This window comes from Corythoichthys intestinalis, chromosome 16 (assembly GCF_030265065.1).
Source record: "Corythoichthys intestinalis isolate RoL2023-P3 chromosome 16, ASM3026506v1, whole genome shotgun sequence".
Lineage (NCBI taxonomy): Eukaryota > Metazoa > Chordata > Actinopteri > Syngnathiformes > Syngnathidae > Corythoichthys > Corythoichthys intestinalis.
The window spans coordinates 3,639,613-3,659,998 of record NC_080410.1 but is presented as its reverse complement, the minus strand read 5'-3'; the positions used below and the strand labels follow the sequence as shown (position 1 = coordinate 3,659,998).

At 40.1% G+C, this 20,386-nt stretch overlaps 1 protein-coding gene across 3 annotated transcripts in view; it reads left to right on the top strand.

Annotated features, from left to right (window-relative positions):
• The window catches only part of cog1 (component of oligomeric golgi complex 1), a 54,510-nt gene extending 36,666 nt beyond the window's left edge, over nt 1-17,844 (top strand). Inside the window, exons 9-16 of one of the 3 annotated variants that reach the window (XM_057861000.1) lie at nt 2,155-2,301; nt 2,391-2,549; nt 2,624-2,748; nt 4,818-4,926; nt 5,027-5,136; nt 7,003-7,084; nt 7,209-7,258; nt 12,915-17,844. In XM_057861000.1, the coding sequence (XP_057716983.1) occupies nt 2,155-2,301; nt 2,391-2,549; nt 2,624-2,748; nt 4,818-4,926; nt 5,027-5,136; nt 7,003-7,084; nt 7,209-7,217 (741 nt within the window). In that variant the 3' untranslated portion in view covers nt 7,218-7,258; nt 12,915-17,844. The remainder of the gene's footprint in view (nt 1-2,154; nt 2,302-2,390; nt 2,550-2,623; nt 2,749-4,817; nt 4,927-5,026; nt 5,137-7,002; nt 7,085-7,208; nt 7,259-12,914) is intronic. The other 2 variants (XM_057860999.1, XM_057860998.1) reach the window with 2 other exon arrangements.
• Nucleotides 17,845-20,386: the final 2,542 nt, after the last annotated feature.

Genomic DNA, 20,386 nt, shown 5'->3' with positions numbered 1-20,386 from the left:
CTGTATGTCTCAATGTTAATTTTTTCCGATCTCATTCCGGCCGAATTTATATACATAATATTTGTTTTACCTTTTAATGGATAAAAAGTTTTTAAAAAATGATCAAGAAATACAATGCCATTACTACGCAACACTCCCAGAAACAATGGAAGAGGAAATACTGTAAAAAGTACAGTACTGTAACATGTTTGGAACTTCTGATCGCTAATGAGTTTTTTTGTTTTTGTTTTTTGGTATCTGATCGGCAGATTCTCAAAATCAGGTGACTTGGACTTTGGTGCAAAAATATGTAATTGGGACCAGTGGCGCGGGAAGTGGGGTGCTGAGGGTGCTGCGCACTTCTTGGTGTTGGGGAGGGGACAAAAATGTATTTTGGTAGATTTTTTTTTTTTTTGGGTTACAAATAAATCAATCAATAAAACATATTGAAACAGTAGCATATTTAACTTTGGGGATTAAATACCAATTGTGCAAGTTCTCCCACTCAGAGGTGAAAGACCTGTAATTGTCAGCATAGGTATACCTCAACTATGAGAGACGGAATGTGGAAAAAAATCCAGAAAAATCACATTTTTTGATTTTTAAAGAATTTATTTGAAAATTATGGTGGAAAATAGGTACAGTGGTATGAGAAAGTATCTGAACCTTTCAGAATTTCTCACATTCCTGTATAAAATCACCATCAAATGTGCTCTGATCTTTGTCAAAATCACAAAGATGAAAAAAACTCTGCTTTAACTAAAACCACCCAAACATTTATAGGTTTTCATATTTAAATGAGGATAGCATCCAAACAATGCCAGGAGGAAATAAATAAGTGAAACCTCTGCTTAAGGAGACTTAAAGAGCAATTTAAACCAATTTTTACCAAATATTTCAAGTCAGGTGTGTGCCCAACCACAGATGAGTGGTTAAAAGCTGCCCTGCCCACTATAAAACACACACTTGGTAAGAATTTTCTTGTTGAGAAGCATAATGGTATGCATCATGGCTCGGTCAAAAGAGCTGTCTGAAGACCTGCGATCAAGGTTTGTTGATTTGTATAAAGATGGGAAAGGATACAAAACCATCTCTAAAAGTCTGGATGTTCATCAATCGACAGTCAGAGAAGTTTTCTACAAATGGAGAGAATTTGGCACTGTTGCGTCTCCCAAGGAGTGGCCGTCCACCAAAGATGACTCCAAGAGTTCAGTTCCAGAACCTTAGAGTGTCTGCTAAAGATATACAGAAATCACTGGCCTCCACGGAAGACACCACTATTGTCTAAAAAACATTGTTGCTCGTTCAATGTTCGCAAAAAAGCACTTGGACACTCCACAGAAGTTTTGGCAAAATATTTTGTGGACTGATGAAAGTTGAATTCTGTGGGAGTAACACACAACGTCATGTGTGGAGGAAAAATGGAACAGCTCGCCAACATCAACACCGCAACCCCACCGTGAAGCATAGTGGAGGGAGCATCATGATTTGGGGCTGTTTAGCTGCCTCAGGGTCTGGGCAACTTGCAATCATTAATGGAAGAAGAAATTCAAAAGTTTATCAAGATGTTTTGCAGGAAAACCTGAGGTCCTCTGTCAGACAGTTGAAGCTAAAAAAGGATGGATGCTGCAGCAATGGTTTCAGAAGAACAAAATATACATTCTGGAGTGGCCAAGTCAAAGTCCACACTTGAACCCCATTGAGATGCTGTAGCATGACCTAAAGACAAGAGATTCATGCCAGACATTCCAGGAGTCTGAATGAACTACAGCAGTTTTGTAGAGAAGAATGGTCCAAGATTAGTCCTGATCCATGTGCCAGACCGATCTGCAGCTACAGGAAGCGTCTGGTTGGAAGTTATTGCTGCCAAAGGGGGGCCCACAAAATATTAAATGTGATGGTTCACTTACTTATTTTTCCCCCTTTTGTCATTGTTTGCATACTATCCTCATTAAAATATGAAAACCTAAACATGTTTTAGGTGGTTTTAGTCAAAGCAGACACTGTTCTTTCATCTGTGTGATTTTGACAAAGATCACATTTGATGGTGATTTAATACAGAAATGTGACAAATTCCGAAAGGTTCAGATACTTTTTCATACCACTGTACCTTTTTAAGGGTTAGGGTTTCATAGTCTAGTTGATTCATAGTAATTCTTTCTTGCGATGTTTTAGAGGCTGATGGAGGAGTTTGGAACAGCTCTTCTCGCAGATTCTGCTGGTGCCATCTTGGAAAACGCAACAAACTGGGAAGATCTGGAGATCCAAGAAGAGGCCGAGTCGGGGAGCAGCGTTACATCCAAGATTCGTCTTCCGGTTCAGGTCGGCCATTCGCTTTGCTTTCAATTTGTGATCGTTTTCAGCGTTTGAAGTACATAAAGATTGTCATGCTAAGTTTGTACATTCCACAGCCATCTTTGCACGTCCATTCGCTACTCTTCCAGCTGTGTGTTGAGGTGAACAAGGTGGGTGGCCATACAGTGCCAGAAGCTACCATGCGGGAACTTCTGCAGGCCTGTTTGGATCATACTTTGCAGCACTACCAGACACTCACACAGCGGGTACCAAGGGTAACTCATGGGAGCGCCGCACTTTCAGTTCTCCAAATAAGAAGCCAAACAATAAAGTGTGTGTTTGCTTTCAGGAAGATGCTTTTCCAATGACTCAGAACCGAGCATTGCAGCTGATGTTTGATCTTCGTTATCTGAACACCACTTTGTCTGCCCAACTAGAGGAAGGAAAGAGCTGCAAACCCCATCAAGACCCTAGGTAACAGAAGAGTAAATTTCAAAGGCAACATCCACACATTGTACAGTAACACAATGAAATGATTTAAGGAATCAACAACCTAAAAGGTCATTGACCAAGAGATTAAAGTGCCTGTGACAGCATAAAAAAAAACTTGAATAGCATTATTATGTGAATTAAAATCATATTTTGAGATGATTCGATTATGTACAACAATTTGGCAAAGCGTAGATGAGGAGAAATTAGTCTTTTCATCTGCCGTTTAGCCTCGCCTGTCATTATAGCGCTCTAGCGTCCCCAGCTGAATGATGACGTCGGCAGGGTAACAATTTCAGCTGATTTAAAATTCAGATCGTTGAGGGGAAAGATTCAGAACGAGGAAAATGCGACAGCGAGCAGCAAAATGACATCATAGGTTCAATCTCTCGAATATTTTTACAGGATATTCTTTGGTTCAAATTATTTTTCCCTGATTGCTAAATAAATTGTATGGTCATGACAAATAAAAGTCTTGTGCTAAATGGAATATGAAATATTAAAAATGCATATATTCAGTACCTCAGGGCAAAATTACAGCGTAATGGTCAAAAGTGCCGACTTCGTAAACTTCCCAAACGGTATATTATGCCACCGGAGTTAGTCCGTCTTTTATCATTTCCCTGCCCCAGCTTTGGAGACAGAGGAAAGAGCGTAAACAAAACAGGAGGCCTGACAGCTAGGACATTCTAATCTGAACCGAGCGGCTCTTCCAAGTCTCTTTCTCGTCTTTTGAAAACATAAAATCACACAAAACTACCCCAACTCATGTCACACACAGCGGCGTTGGTGATTGTCTTCACTGATCAGCCAGCCCCCCGCAGCAAACAAATTTTGGCTCGGCGTTGTCTGGCCCAGGCCAAGGCACGCCTTTATCAGTCAGTGACCATGGTGTGCGACAAGCTGCCGGCCATCGGCCGTGTGGCCTTCTCGGTGGACAGGGAGTATTGTCACCCATAGAATGCTAGCCACTTCCTTATTAAAATGTGTGCCATGATCCCAGTATTTGACATAATACAAAACACGTAGTTTACTTACTTCCTCGTGGATCCAATGGTCCCACACTTGTCGGACTTGTTTTGGCTATTATCTGTGGTGAACAGGAACTTTTTGACACCCAAAAAGACTCTCACGCCTCTCCCTGGTGCAGCAACAAAAGCCTGCAGCACATCGGGCTGGCGTGATGCGAAAAATAAACAAATTAATCCGAAAAATCACCTGAATCCGCAGTCGTTCTGCATACTGTATGTAGTATTTGTAGTAGAAATTGGGTGTATACTGAAGATGATTAGTCCGCTGACATCACATTTGCATTCTTCGTCAATCCAGGAAGTCAATCATTTTCATGGGGCGGGATTCAACAAATTGAATAAATATATCGAGCGAGCGATATACATCCAAGCAGTCCATTTCATTCAGGAGCATATAATACTGTGGGGAAATATGAAATAAACATGCTTTTTGCTGTCATAGGCACTTTAAGGCAAAACACTACCGATTTTGTCCTCCGGTGTCGCTAAAATTGGCCAAAACTGAAATGTTACATAGTGTTGTTTTAAAATTCAAGCTCAAGTTAGGAGATGACCAGCCCAAACAAAGGCCGTTTGGCTTAAACCTGTCTTTCTCAAATAATCAGACAGTGCGTTTAGCACTTTGCTTCACTGTGACTGTGGTGTGAGACAAGAAAAGACTGCAGTGTTGTCTATGTTTCGGCAGCAGACAGCATGGTGCTAAATCAGTTGTCACTTACAGATACCTGTATTCTATAAGGCAATTAAAATAGCATTTGGGAAAATCCTTTGCAAGCAAAATAATGGCGTATTTTGCATAAACATGCTCAGTGAGCTACATCACTGATCAGGATGACACGTCAATTGTGCAGCTCAAAATGTTTTATCATCATCATATTGAAGATATCAATTGTACATTGTCACATTTAGAGTACGGTCATATACTAACTGCCCAAACATATACTATGTAAATGTCTGACTTAAGTTAGGTTTAATCTTAGAAAAGTATCTAAAAGCTCAAGCTATGTTTGCTGTCCCATTCAGGATGCAAGAAGTCTGTGATTGGCTGGAGAGTCACATTGACCCATTTGACCTAGATGTTTTCACACCGCCGCTGAATGCAAACCTCAATCGTTTGTCCCAAAGAACATCGGTACGGTACTTTGGACCTTTCATCAATTAATGTGTCACAAAAAGTGCACTCTAATAACATTTGTTCTTTTGTGTTGTGTTCCTAAAATGTTTGTTTCCAGGTGCTGTACGGACTTGTGACTGGCTCAGAGAAGTCATTTACCCCACAGAGCAGCAGCGTCAACTCTCAGGAGCCTTACAACATCCTTCCAATGTCCAACACTCAAATCAGGTCTGAGCCACATGAACATAGTCATTTTGGAAAGTACACTGAGTAGCAATTTAAAACTAAGAAGGTGTCGAAGCATATCCACAAAGGGATCATTGATGCGAAATGTTCCGATCCGTCATTAGACTTAAAATAGGACTATAATTATTTGTAAGACTTCCATTGAGCTTCTGGGTTCTGTGTAGAGGTGTTTAATTCACATTAGTTCTTACAAAACATTTCCACTTCAATTAATTTTATTTGTCGCTGAGCATGGACAGTCCGCTCCAAATCACACCACAGTTTTTACCATATTCAGGCCTTGTGACTGGGATGAGTAGTGCGGGCAAACCAAACTGAAGCCCCAAAGCTTGTGTCACTCCAATGAATCTCTTGTATTAAATGACCACTGTCACGTGAAAGACGAAGTCCGAAGCTTTATTTGCCCCGAAAATGCTTCAGACATCATCAATCACGCATGTTTCTGCATACAGTAAAGTGGTATGAAAAAGTATCTGAACCTTTTGGAATTTCTCACATTTCTGCATAAAATCGCCATCAAATGTGAACCTATCTTTGTCAAAATCACACTGATGAAAATGCAATGTTTGCTTTAACTAAAACCACCCAATCATTTATAGGTTTTCATATTTTAATGAGGATAGCATGCAAACAGTGACAGAAGGGGGAAAAATAACTTAGTGAACCCTCTGTCTAAGGAGACTTAGGCCATGTCCACACGTAGCAGGGTTTTTTAAAAACGAGGATTATGCCCTAATACGTCAGGGAAAAATAATTGCGTCCACACCTGCACGTTTGTGTAGAAAAAAAAAAACTTCCACAGCCAACCACTTTCATTCATTTTTAAGTACATCATTCAAAACAATACAATAATTGTCCAAAATACCCATTATTCAATAAGAAGCACAGCAAGAGTTTGTAAAAAAAAAAATGGAAGCAAAGAAGCGCCTATTTAATATACTCCAAATGTAAAAATTGGTCTCATGTGTGACGTGAGGACAAAATTTGTCGCAGCCAGTGATGTAAATCTTCGGTTATCAGTATCCACATGACGAAGCCACAAACGCAGAATTCGCAAATCTTCACCTTCCCCGTCATTTTTAAGAACCCTGGTTTAAATCTGCGTGCGCGTGTAGATTATAGGTCAAACCGTTGAAAAATATCGTCTTTTTGCCAAATACCCTGTGTGGACATGGCCTCAAAGGGCAATTGAAACCAGTTTTTACCAAACAATTTCAGTCAGGTGTGCGCACAATCACTGATGAGTGCTTTAAAGCTGCCCTGCTCACTATAAAACACACACCTGGTAAGAATTGTCTTGATGAGAAGCATTGTCTGATGTGCTTCATGACTCAGTCAAAAGAGCTGTCTGAAGACCTCCGATCAAGTATTGTTGAGTTGTATTAACCAGTGACGACCCATCTTCAGCTCTCGGGCAGAGGGCAACAGATTTTGATTTAAAATTTCCTGGTATTTCAAAGCATTCATGATGCCATGCACCCTAACAAGGTTCCCAGGGCCTTTGGAAGCGAAACAGCCCCACAGCATCACTGACCCACCGCCATACTTCACAGTGGGTATGAGGTGCTTTTCAGCATGCGCATCTTTCGTGGCACGCCAGAGCCACTCAGAGTGTTTCTTGCCAAAAAGCTCAATCTGGTCTCGCACAAAAATACACACGGTCCCAGGCTTCAACTGGGACCGTGTGCTTTGGTCAGATGAGACCAAGATTGATTGTGATTTTATGCAGAAATGTGAGAAATTCCAAAAGGTTCCCATAGGTCCAGCCAAAAATACTTATATTCCAGAAAATTAGGAATGTAAAATGGCAAAATCTAGACAATTTCTTATCAGTTTTGTTCTCCATAGGTTTGGGTTGTTGCCTATCAGCATGTCTGATACGCGCAAATCAAAGTCTGCATCCAAAAATTCCAGGTCCCCACACCAAATGGTGAGTAACAGCTCTTCTTTGCATTTCATAAATGGCTCATTATCAACTCTATTTTGCTTTCATATTTGTCATTTTTCATTGTTGTGGTAATCCTGCCTAAATGTGGTCTGTTAAACTTTCCCAGACATTTTGAGTGGGAGACAGCCAGGCAAGTTCATCAGTGTGCCTTGAAATGTGCGTGTGTGTGTTTGTTTGCTCGTTTGGCTGTGGTGTTAGTTGAGGGTTTGCTTTTGGTGCATTTCCAGGGTTATCTTGCAATTGATTCAAAATTGCCCCTGAATTGGGTGATTAGAAATTAAATCATCCTGCTATGCTTTATATAGTGTAAGTGACTCAATCTATGATCTGCAGTCACCAGTGTTGTTTTTGGCACCCCTTTTAGTTTTCATCTTAGTCTTTTGGACATAGCATTATTAGTAGAGGTCGATCAATATGGGATTTTCAGATGCCGATTTCTAAAAAAAAAAAAAAAAAAAAATCTGCCAATTGCCGATTTCTAAACCCAATTTTGTCAGCCGTTATTTGAGGCATATATATATATATATACAGTGCTGCTCAAAAGTTTGTGAACCCCCTCAACATTTTGGAATTTTCTATTATTTCAACCTGATTTCCTAATCAATCAATTCAGTAGTTTTTTTTTTGTTTTTTTAACAGTTGTGTTGTCGAGACTAAATTAAAAAGAGTTTTCATCAACTGATGTAGGTGCAAAATTGAACTGTTTGGTCACAACCAAAACCGCCATGTCTGGCGAAAAGTCAACACTGCATACCACCAAAAGAACCTTCTCCCAACAGTGAAGCATGGAGGTGGGAATGTCAAGATCTGGGCTTGCTTTTCATCCTCAGGACCTGGACAACTCCACATAGTCCAGGGAATCATGAATTCTGAGGAATATTGTCAAATACTAGAACATAACCTGACGCCATCTTTTTTGAAGTTAAAGCTTGGCAGAAGGTGGATCATGCAACATGATAATGATCCAAAGCATTCCAGCAATACAACCAAGGAATGGCTGAAAAAGAAGAAGATTCGTGTTCTGGACTGGCCCAGTCAAAGTCCTGACCTAAATCCCATTGAAATGCTGTGGCGGGACCTGAAGCGAGCAGTTCATGCCAGACGCCCATCAAACCTCTCTCAACTGACTGCGTTCTGCAAGGAAGAATGGGCAAAAATCCCCCAAAGTAGATGTGAGAGGCTGATTAGTCACTACAGAAACCGTTTGGTTGAGGTAATCTCTGCAAAAGGAGGCGCAATATCCTATTAACTGAAGGGGTTCACATACTTTTGCACACATGATATCTGAGTTTTTCTTAAATCAACCACTTTTGTTAAATAAAGAATGACAATATAACTATTTCTTTTGTTTCAGTCCATTATTTGGAATGTCAGTATTGTGGATTTGGGTATAACTTAACATTTAATAAGGTTATTTTAGTTTTTTTTTACAAAAAATCTGACCATCGCTGTGGGGTTCACAAACTTTCGAGCAGCACTGTATATATATATATATATATATATATATATATATATATATATATTTTTTTTTAAAGCACGTAGATTATGAAAGGCAATTTTCAAAAAATTGCTTCAACAGTAGGGCTGCAACTAACGATTTTTTTCATAATCGATTGATCGGACGATTAATCAAATGATTAATCGGTTAATCGGATAAATGTCACATTTTTTAATTACCTTCACAATTTTCTTTGATGTTGTTTTAGGCACATTCTAAGTAACAATGAAGACAAAATGGATGACTGTTTCCTTCAAAAATAATATTTTATTACAGCTTCTGGACCTGACTTTAGTCTACAGCTATCGATTATAAATTGATTTGTTTAGTTGTTGCAGCCTTATTAAGAAGCAAGTTTAGACAGTAAGATGTCAGAAAATTGGCAAAAATGTGAATTGATGTTTTCCAAAGTAAAAGCAGATTTTTGTTCATGTCCTACTTTGACTGAACAAAAATATAATGAAGAAATCTGATTATATTTAAAACTAAAAAGTTGTGTATATGTATGTTATAATTTCAAGAATTTAGACAAGTTAAAAGTGAAGAAGGTCCTAAATGATTAAGTGGTTATCAAAACAGTTGTCGATTAATTTGCTAATCGATTAGTTGTCAATTAATCGATTAATTGTTGCGCCTCTATAAAAAAAGCTTTTAATTTACAATGATGACCTGAGACATAAAGAATTCATTCGGTGCTACACTCGGTGAGACCAGTATATATTTTCAAATGACTAAACCCACCAAGACGTCACAACGAAACGTAAACAAGTGAGAGTTTAAGAGGACACTCGCCTTGCTAAAGCTAATGCTAACGCGAATGCTATGCTAATGCTACGACTTACATTTAGAGTGTAAAGATGACTCAGTAAACACCTTAAACGGCTAAAACAATATTGCATATTCTCTAAAAGACATCTTACAATATTTACAAATCAGGCAAGCCTGAAGCTTCCTGAAGCAGCCTGCCTTCAAGTCGTACCGTCAGTCAGCGTCGGCCACAGTTGCCCACACAGATGCCTATCAAAATCCTTTTTTGTCAGTTTATACTTTTATTGTGAGTGCCGATGGCCAATGTTGGGGGAAAAAGTCCATACAGTGCTGGCCAAAAGTAGTGGCACCCTTGCAAATCTGTCACATAATGCTCAATTTCTCCCAGAAAATAATTGCAATTACAAATGCCTTGGTAGTAATATCTTCATTTATTTTGCTTGCAATGAAAAAACACAAGAGAATGGGAAAAAAATTAAATCATTATCATTTTACACAAAATTCCAAAAATGCGCCGGACAAAAGTATTGGCACTGTGTAATTAACAGCACCTTTTACCTACCTGTGGCACATACTGGGTGGTGGCAATAACTAAATCACACTTGCAGCCAGTTAAAATGGATTAAAGTTGACTAAGCGTCTGTCCTGTGCCCTTGTGTATACCACATTGAGCATGGAGAAAAGACCAAAGAACTGTCTGAGGACTTAAAAATATTGAGGAAGCATGGGCAATCTCAAGGCTACAAGTCCATTTCCAAAGACGTGAATGTTCCTTTGTCTACCGTGCGCAGTGTCATCAATAAGTCTAAAGCCCATGGCACTGTGGGTAACCTCCCTAGATGTGGATTGAAAGAAAAATTGACAAAAGATTTCAACGAAAGATTGTGCGGATGGTGGATAAAGAACCTCGACTAACATCCAAACAAGTTCAAGCAGTCCTGCAGTCTGAGGGTACGACAGTGTCAACCCGTACTATCCGTCGGCGTCTGAATGAAAATGGACTCTATGGTAGCATACCCAGGAAGACTCCACTTCTGACCCTGACACATAAAATAGTTTGGCTGGAGTTTGCCAAAACTTAACTGAGAAAGCCAAAAACGTTTTGGAAGAATGTTCTCTGGTCAGAGGAGACAAAAGTAGAGCTTTTTAGGAAAAGGCATCAACATAGACGTTACAGGAAAAAAAACGAGGCCTTCAAATAAAAGAACACGGTCCCCACAGTCAAACATGGCGGAGGTTCCCTGATGTTTTGGGGTTGCTTTACTGCCTCTGGCACTGGACTGCTTGACCGTGTGCATGGCATTATGAAGTCTGAAGACTACCAACAAATTTTGCAACATAATGTAAGGCCCAGTGTGAGAAAGCTGGGTCTCCCTCAGAGGTCATGGGTCTTCCAGCAGGACAATGACCCAAAACACATTTCAAAAAGCACTAGAAAATGATTTCAGAGAAAGCACCGGAGATTTCTAAAGTGGCCAGACCTGAATCCCATAGAACACCTGTGGAGAGGTCTGAAAATGGCAGTTTGGAGAAGGCACCCTTTAAATCTCAGAGACCGGGAGCAGATGGCCAAAGAAGAATGGTCTAAAATTCTTGCAGAGCATTGTAAGAAACTCATTGATGGATACCGGAAGCGGTTGTTCGCAGTTATTTTGTCTAAAGGTTGTGCTACCAAGTATTAGGCTAAGGGTGCCAATATTTTTGTCCGGTCCATTTTTTGGAGTTTTGTGTAAAATGATAATGATTTAAAAAAAAAATAATAATAAATTATTTTGTGTTTTTTCATTGCAAGCAAAATAAATGTAGATATTAATACCAAAGCATTTATAATTGCAATCATTTTCTGGGAGAAATTGAGAATTATCTGACAGAATTGCAAGGGTGCCAATACTTTTGGCCAGCACTGTATATCGGCCAGATATATTCAGCTGACCTCTACGTATTAGTCATATTTTAGTCATCTCAAAATATGTTTGTCTTGTTTTAGTTGACATTTACTAAAAAATGTTTTATTAGTAAAATTAAAAAAAAAAAATACTCAAAAAATAAATAAGTAAAGGTTCCCAACTATTTTGAATGAACATTGACAGACGAGCACGAAATGGACGCCACAAATTGTATGTAAAAAAAAAAAAAAAGTTTTTCAAGAGTTGAGAGGACGCTATGCCATTAGCACTAGTTTGATGCAAACGCTATACTACCGCTACGAGTTACATTTAGTGTGAGATGATCACTCAGCACAGACCTTTAAAGGCTAAAGCAACATTGCGTATTCTCTCTGGCCAAGAAAATAAATCTTACCGTGTGTGCAAGCCTGCATGGAGACAGCAGCCAACACACTGGTGAGTCAGGAAGGGGAGGGGGGGGCAGCACGTCACGAGTGACACAACCAGACACTGCTACGACGGTAGAAGATTAACTACAGATAAAATGTCACACTGCGAACATGTGAGGGAAACTATTGCACATTCTTGTCTCGTTCTCGTCTCGTCAGACAAAAACTGGCATTTGTCTCGTTATGGTTTAGTCTCCCAAAGCACGTTTTTAGCTTGTCATCGTCTCGTCATCATGATGAAAAAAAGTGTTTGTTGACAAAATATTTTCATTGTCGTCATCGTTGACAAAGGGTCCGTTTACATGGTGACGCTCCGAGAATACGAAAAATTTCAAATTTGCGTTTATATGGGCCCGTCTCCATTTGAACAATGTCGAAATTCCGCATGAAAACGATTTAGTATTCATGCCATGCCCTAGGGGGCAGTACAGATTTACAAGGCGACAGTGAATGATGCACTTTGACCCCAACAAAAAAATATGCCCGCCCACTCGAAGCAATGGCATTTTTCTTTTTTTCCAAAAAGGCACAAAAATGGAAACGTTCAACATATTTAATTTAAAAATATTATTAAAACAGTAAATTAAAGCCGATATTCAGCCATATTTGCTGTTTTTAATGTTTAGTAGCACCGCTGCGCACGCCCAATGTGAGGTGTACGAGTGCTGACGTTATTGGCGCGGCCTCGCGCCGCGGGAGCTTTTGATTTTCATATGGAGCAAGCCCCCCTCAATTGAATTCTTCCACTTTGGAGGCAGGATTCAGAATTTTTCGTCTTCGCCGACACCATATGCACGCGAGGCGATTCCGTTACTCAGTCATTGCGTCTTTGTGTCGAAGAGTCGCCATGTACACTGCCCAAAAAACAACACTGGCATTCACCAATATTCAACTACTGAGTGATTCACAATTAAAATTGAATCAAATGATTTTATCATTTAATCAAAACAGACAAATCATGTCCTAAAGTTTAGTTCATTTTCATCGAATACACTATGTAAATATATAGAAAAATCCTATTAACAAAAGCATTAGCCAGACTGCACATTTGAAATTCATGACGTCATCTTGGAACTCAGATGATGTTTTTTGCAACAGCGGACGTAGCGGCTTGGTGGTCTGCAGCTCTAGTTATATTCCATTGTGTTTGAGTGTGTTTACGTTTTCGGCAATCTAGACGATAAATGAGATGTTTTTGCTTTCTCTTGCAGCCTACTGCATCGTCCTCAGCAGGCAGCCTCTTCCGACAGATGGCAGAAGAAGAAGACACAAGCTCGCAATCTTTATTTAAACTCACGTGGCTGTCTGGCATGACCAAATAACATCTTGCTGTATAACTTTTTTTCCTGACCATAGACTTCATAATATATTGACGGGACACGGGGTGCGGGGCCGATACATAGGGGGCCTATTTAAAAAAAAAAAAAAAATTTAAAATCAAATATTTTGAAAACAAAGCTGCTACCAACCTAAAACCAAAATCGTCATCTACCTTAGGTATATATGAGTCTCCATTAGCAGCGGCATCAAAAAGTTTTTCCCTTCCTTTTACCCCCTCTCGAGCTTCATGGCAATCTCAATGTTCTCCTGCTTGGCCTGGACCTTCCTGGCCAGGTAGCTGTCGTTCGTCGGCGGGTCCAGCTGATCGCCGGCCAGCTCACTGGCAAGCTCGGCCAAGATCTCATCCTATTTCTCCACTAACTTGGCGCGGTCCCCGGGGAAGAACCCGACGAGCTTTAGCAAGTGCAGGCGCTGGGCCGGCCTATTTCTGACTATGAAGTTCTTCACGCTGGTCCAGTAATCTTGCAGCTCCTTCCCCATGGTGGTTAAAAGCCAAAAAAAAAAAAAAAAAATGGGCAGTTATCATTCATTTTACGTAAATATTTCAAACTAGAAAAACAAAGAGCTTTTTAGGTTGACAAATCTTGTGAATAAATGCTTAAATCCCAGATTTTTTTAATAGATATTAACATAAACCAGTCTAGCTTAAAGAAGAGAGCTAATTCGGATTGGGATCTTTCTATGGGTGCGAGGGATAAAGCCAGTGACGCTATGATGTTGTGAATCCGATCAGAGATTCAAATAGACTGTTAAGGATTTATTTTTGGATTAAGAGAATGATGAGGATGGGTGTGTGTGGTTTTCTGCAATACAGTATAACCATACACAACATGTCAGTTATATAATACACGCATATGCGGCATGGAAAATGAATGAAGGAATGAATATCCTGTTTGACCATATCTACCTAAATTCACATGATCAACACATAATGCATATAATGCTCATCATGGACAATAATCAGCAAACACATTAGGCAGGAAATTAGAATAACAACCTACATTGACAAGTGAATTGGAAACCGAAACAAGTTTCCAACGATTAGCGTTAGCAATTAGCACAGGGCAGCTAGCGGTTAGCTTGCAGCAGCTAGAGGGCAACGGATTATTAGCTGAGGAACTGTCATCAACCAAACGGGTTTATACATTGTTAAGGCACACTTCAACACTATACTTACTTCTCTCATTTACACACAACTTTCGGATAGTAAGTAAACACGACTGTAGCTTGGGGAACGAACTACACTGCTGTGAAGGGAGGAGAGAGTTAACTCTAGCGTAAGCCTGAACGATATATCGTTTAAACATCGCCATCGCAATGTGTGCGTGCGCGATAGTCCCATCGCAAGGACGTGCGATAGTTTTTATTTTTTTTTATCCACATAGGCCCTGATTTCTGCTCTGCGCAGAGCCTCACACGCTCTTTGAACCTCACAGTCACTGCAGCACTTTCTTATTAAAGTTAACAATGCTGGTATCTTTGATCTTGCCAAAGAAGCGGACATCACACGGCAGCAGCTGTCAATCATCGTTTAACTTGTTAAACACTTTCTGCAAGGAAGTCACTTTGGAATGAATGTGTGTGTGTGTGGAGACGTTTGAGCATATAAATTAAATGCCAGAAGTGATCATGAGGAGTTTGTAATTTCTACATGTCCACCAAGCGTCACAGCTAAGGTAGATAAAAAGAAGTATTTAATAAAGCCAAGCATTTTTCTACTACAGTACTTTATACTTGTTAAAAAATGATTTGGTTGGACAGTTATGTTTAAAACTGATCATAATTATTACATTTCAAGTGCTGAAAACCATTTATTAATATACATATATATATATTTTTTTAATCTTACTTTGGGGAAAAAGTGAGGAAAAAAACATGCCATATATGTATCTCTTTCCAATGCTAAATCTGAATAAATACATTGAGCACACACACAAAAAAATAAAAATTTGGGGGGCGGGTTGCGCAACTTCGCGGTTTTTCACTTATCGCGGCGGGTTCTGGTCCCCATTAACCGTGAAAAACGAGGGATCACTGTACACTGGTCATTGTGAGTCATCCAAAGTCTTTCCAAACAGCTATTCAAGTGAAAATTGAATATGAATATGCAATATAATATCGCAAACCCCCAAAAAATCGCAGCAATAGTTTTTTCCAATATCGTTCAGGCCTACTCTAGCGGGCTTCACTCTTAAAGGGCCAGCATCACAACAATTAAACTAAAGTACACACACATACACACACATAAAGGGCTTTCCAACAAGATTCTGGCTAAAAGCAAAAAAATGGGCAGTTATCATTCATTTTACGTAAATATTTCGAAGTAGAGCCCTAGTGAGAAATCCAATATGGCGGCCGTAGTAATTTTTCCCATTCACGTTTCAAAATGCATGCATGGTGCGAAAAATGTAATAATTGCCTTGAAGCCTCGTCCAAATCACTCTTGAGACATTCGTACCTGCTTGTAGGCTCAAGTTTCGTCCTGTTTCAATCTAAATCCGGCGTTAGAATGCAGAGTGTGAGAATTGCTCTCCCTGCCAGGGGCCTGGGGCAGTGTGGGGTGGGCCTGAAGGCGTGGCGCAGGGTCTGCTGGAAGTGTCATGTCAATATATTATGAAGTCTTATGTTCTGACTCTGTAATCTCTCTTTCAATAACAACAAAAAATAACAAGTTTATTAAATACAATCATTTCTATGGGACAAAAGTGTACATATTTTTATTTTGCTTGTTCATAAGATAAATGACTTTTTTCAAATATTTGCACCAAAAAATGGGAGGAAGAGACAACCTATGCTGCCAACACTTGTCGCACAACGTATTTGATATTGCCTCATGGTTTCCAGCATGCAATGCAGGACTAATGATTTGAATTAAGGTCAAAGTTCATGTTCTGTGCTACTTATTCTGTTACTGTTCCAGATATTTCATTAATTACTAGTTTCGTTTATGAAATAATTAAGGTTTCGTTTTGAAACTGAGTTTCAATTACCAATGATTTTAATGGTACCACAGATACAAAGTCATGTAGTTCCTAAAGATAAATGTTAGTGTAAAATAATTTGACATTAAAACCCCTCTTAATGTTTTCGTTCTAATAAAATTTGTAAAATTTGTTTAACTAGTAGGTCGACATTGTTGTTGACAATGCAATGCACTCTGGGCTGTGACGTCATTGGGCGGGGCTGCCGGGCTTCTAGAATGTCACTCTTTAGCAACATAAACATGTAATCTTTTCAGCCCTTTCAATTTAAAACGGAGTGGAAAGTTATTGAGCAGGACAGCCCTGTTGATATTTCACAAAACGAGCAGCAAAAGCAAAATGAACAGGAAAGACTGGATGAGATGAGAGTAGGACAAACCGGTAATGTTCATGTGTCAAGTTCGCTCGTGACAGCACTCTCCTGCTAGTGACAGAGCAGGGGAGTGTTAAATGTCAAAAAGTGTTTACAGATCTTCACGATAAACTATTGTGTGATCAAACTTATTCCAATATGATTATGGAGATCGTTAGCTGTCGTGTGCTTTACATATGGTTAGGGTATACAGTGAAAAACAGCAGTTTGATAAATTTTGCAGCAAGCCTATGCATTACAGCACACGAAAATGCAGTTTGCCTCTACCGAGACGTCTAATGGGCTCCGCCTCAGTTACCGAGAAAATGCTGCCTTACATTATTTTGTCACGTAAATGCGCTGTCCAGATTGATGATCGTCCTGCCGGAGTTCTCAGATTTTGCGTCCTTTTCAGATATTGCTCCCTACGTTTTCGTGGCGGTGAATAAGCGACGCAGTAAACGAATGATTACATGTATAAAACTTAGTTTGATTGCTGGCTGTTCGTATCATTTTCAACAGATAATAATGACACCTTATTATGGAAATTGAGATATAACGGGACTGCTGTCTACTTTATTTGTACTTAATGCACGTGAGACAAATTGTGAGCAAATGTGATTTTCTTTTTATTCAATTCCACACTGGCGCTGCATTAAGGGAGCGTTCAAGACCACACGATTTAGCAACATTAACGAACACCACAAGGACTTTTAAATTTTTTTCTACATCGATAGAATGTGTATTGTTTATCAATTAGCTGCAATCGGTAACTGACAGCAGGTCGGGATCAATTAAAAAAAAAAAAAAACGGGAAAAACGCAATGACAGGCTCCAAAAGCAGGGCAAAAACAAATAATGCACTCAAATACCTGCACAAGGTAGAGGATTCCAAAACCAAGACAATGATGCAACGAGCAACAAAGGGATCCAGAATACAAACTTTCAAATGGCAGCAAGTCAATATCCCGGCAATACGCCTTGGATCGGTTTAAAGACACTGCTGATGAGCTGGCATTGGATGCAGGTACGACGTCGGAAACTTATCCCACAGCTTTGTGCCCCTAAAATGACCAGCAGAATGTGACAAAATCATGCCAGTCGTCATTCTAGCTTTGCTGGTATAGAGCACAGCTATTCCCCACTCCCAGCACAGCCCAACCCCGTCATCACCCCAAGCGTGCATTGCACATGTAAAACATGGCACCCTCTGTAGGTAAAAACATACTATATATTACAGATTTTTAAATCAATGGCAATATTTTGTGTTTCTAATACCATATTTTAGTAAAAGAGAACGATTGGGGTTTATTAGAGCCTACAAGTCTTTAAGTCCATTGTTCCTTTTAAATTCCGCCTACCTATCCCACTTTGTACTTGGCCGACCTTCTTTGGCCCTGGCACGGACCGCTGGGGGTGTCACCCCCTCCAGGTGGGAATCCTCTCCTGCAGCGGTGCTGTAAATCACTAACAGCAGGGGGTGCTGAGGTTTTGGTCCAAATTTGTCATGCTCGCGCCTTTTCTCCATACAAGGCGAGCACAATGGCAGTACACACGCATGCTGGATAGTTTACATACTACTACTACTAGGCTACTACAAAGACAGCATTCTATTTCACCGACACTGTGTGTTGGAGTTTTTAAATTGGAAATAAATGTGCCCATGCTTGACAGCGTCATGACACACAAACACATTTGAAAACTAAAAGGTTTAATAAGTCTGTTTTACACCCACTTTTTACAACACTCAAAATAAATTGCACACGAATATTCAGCAGCGCTCTGCACGGCGGCAGTTCTACAGCAAGAACAAACAATAATATGGTTAAAATGCAAACTATCTGACGTTCTCCACGGTCTAAAGCCTGAGTTATGCTCCTGCGTTGCGGTGACGGCGAAGTGACTACAACGTCAGTGAGCATCCGATAGTTCTGCGGTGAGGGGATGCGTTGCTCTGTAATTCACCTCCAAGTCACTAGAGGGGTGTGGTGTTATGTATTTACGGTTTTGGGGCATGCTTGTTGACTTCCTCTAGTCTAGTTTAACGGAGAAAAAATAAATAAATGCAAGATCGAATGGTTGAATGTGGATCTTCAGCTCATCAACATTGAATAAATGTTGATCATACAAATGTTGAGGCGCAGGCGATGCAGAAGACCGTTTCGAGGCGGTCTGTCCGACTTTTGATGCCGCACAGAGAGTTCTAGCCTCGGGTGGAAACCAGCAAGCTGTGGCGGCTAGCTTCAAACTAGCGTCGAGCACTGCGTCCAGCGTTTTGTCCGAGGTCTGCAAAGCCATCCTGCCCGAATTGTTTGCCGTGTCCTAGCCAGTGGGAAGCCATAGCAGATTTCTGGCGGCAATGGAACTTCCTAAACTGCGTTGGAAGCCTTGATGTTAACGTTATCATAAAAGCACAGAGGCACTCTCAGTGATGATGTATCGAGTGTGAACTGTCTGTTGTTGAAAATTATCCATCAAAACAACTCTTTTGACACCAAACCTGTGCTTTATTCTTCATATACTTGAAGTGTGACACGTAAATAAGTCACAAACTCACAGCAAACATATGTACACAATAAATGATGAAGTGCACCAACCAAAAATACGACATAAAGTGATAGTTTTTGGCCGACTGGGTCATCGCTTCGTGTGGCCATTTGATTCTGAAAACCCACATTCTTGTCTCCGTGGTTCTTCAATTTTTTTTTTCAATCGCTGGCTGACCTCCATTTTCAGCAATCCCCTCCTACGAATTGCTTGCCATTTGGCAATCTTCATAATGTTTTGACGAGACATTGTAGAAGTTGTCGTACTTGCTCTTCGTTGATACTCTCGTCGGCTTGGTCCATTGTCTGTGTCGGTGATTTCGTGCTGAACCGGAAACAACAGTCTGAGCGGACCAATCATAGTCCATTTCCACCACGTCACACACGTAGACGCGACGCGAAGTCCGAAAAATGAGAAGGAGATAGAGAGGCTACGGTGGAGGGTCGTAACTCGGGTCTTCCTTGACGCCACAGCTCTGGCGCAGAAGCATAACTCGGCCTTAAATCTGTAGCTACCTTTTCCTCGCTGGGCGCTATTAATAAACTATCATATTTCTTCATTTTCGACGATGAATTTTAGAAAATTTTGCTGGTTTCGCTGAAAATAAAAAAATGCTAATTCGTTTTTGAGCCATGTAAATGCCTCTTCTCAACAGTAAACTTTTCCTCTCCAATTGTGCCTTATTCAATGTGACCTGGTGTTTGGCCATTCCTTACTACGGGGCGAAACGTGCTACACAATGCTCAGCGCGATGCGCACATCGGTTAGAAGCGGCGAGTACTTGCTATTTTTGGTTTTATTTAGTTATTTAAAACCTTTTCACTCCTTCAAAGATACTTTTTGCATGTATTACCCTCTCATACTTTTAAACATTGTTTTTTTGTGTTAGCTTTGAAGCAGTTGACCACATTAGTCACGTAGCGTATTTAAACTGTCCTTATTTGATATAACTACATTTAAGTATTTTCTGCAGGCGTTTTTTTAGTACGTTATTCCTGTATGCATCTAAACAAAACAAGTTTAGAGCGCACGGTAGTACTTTGGGTGTCAAATTTGACTAATGTAGGACGTTTCGCCGATGCAGAAGATTTTGGCAGAACACAACCTGATTGTTAGGACCGGTGCGCAACATATCCACTATTCTACAGGACTATCACAAGTCGGAGTGGGTTCACGCATGACTTTGTGCTAGGCACACACAGGTAGATGAGACTGTCGGTGTCAGGATTAGCAATCATTTAGCACAGAATAGGATGTCAACCTATCCACACTTACAGGCTATTTTCATGGTACTAGGTGCCCCACCTCGCCGAATCTCATTTCCTATCGACTTACCTTCCGTCCTCTTTCTCCTCGGCTACCCGGCCCACACATGGTGTCCACGGATAAATATAATTAAACAACGATAGCACTACTATGTTCATTGGTAGCATAAGCATTTAATAATTAGTATTTTGTTCTT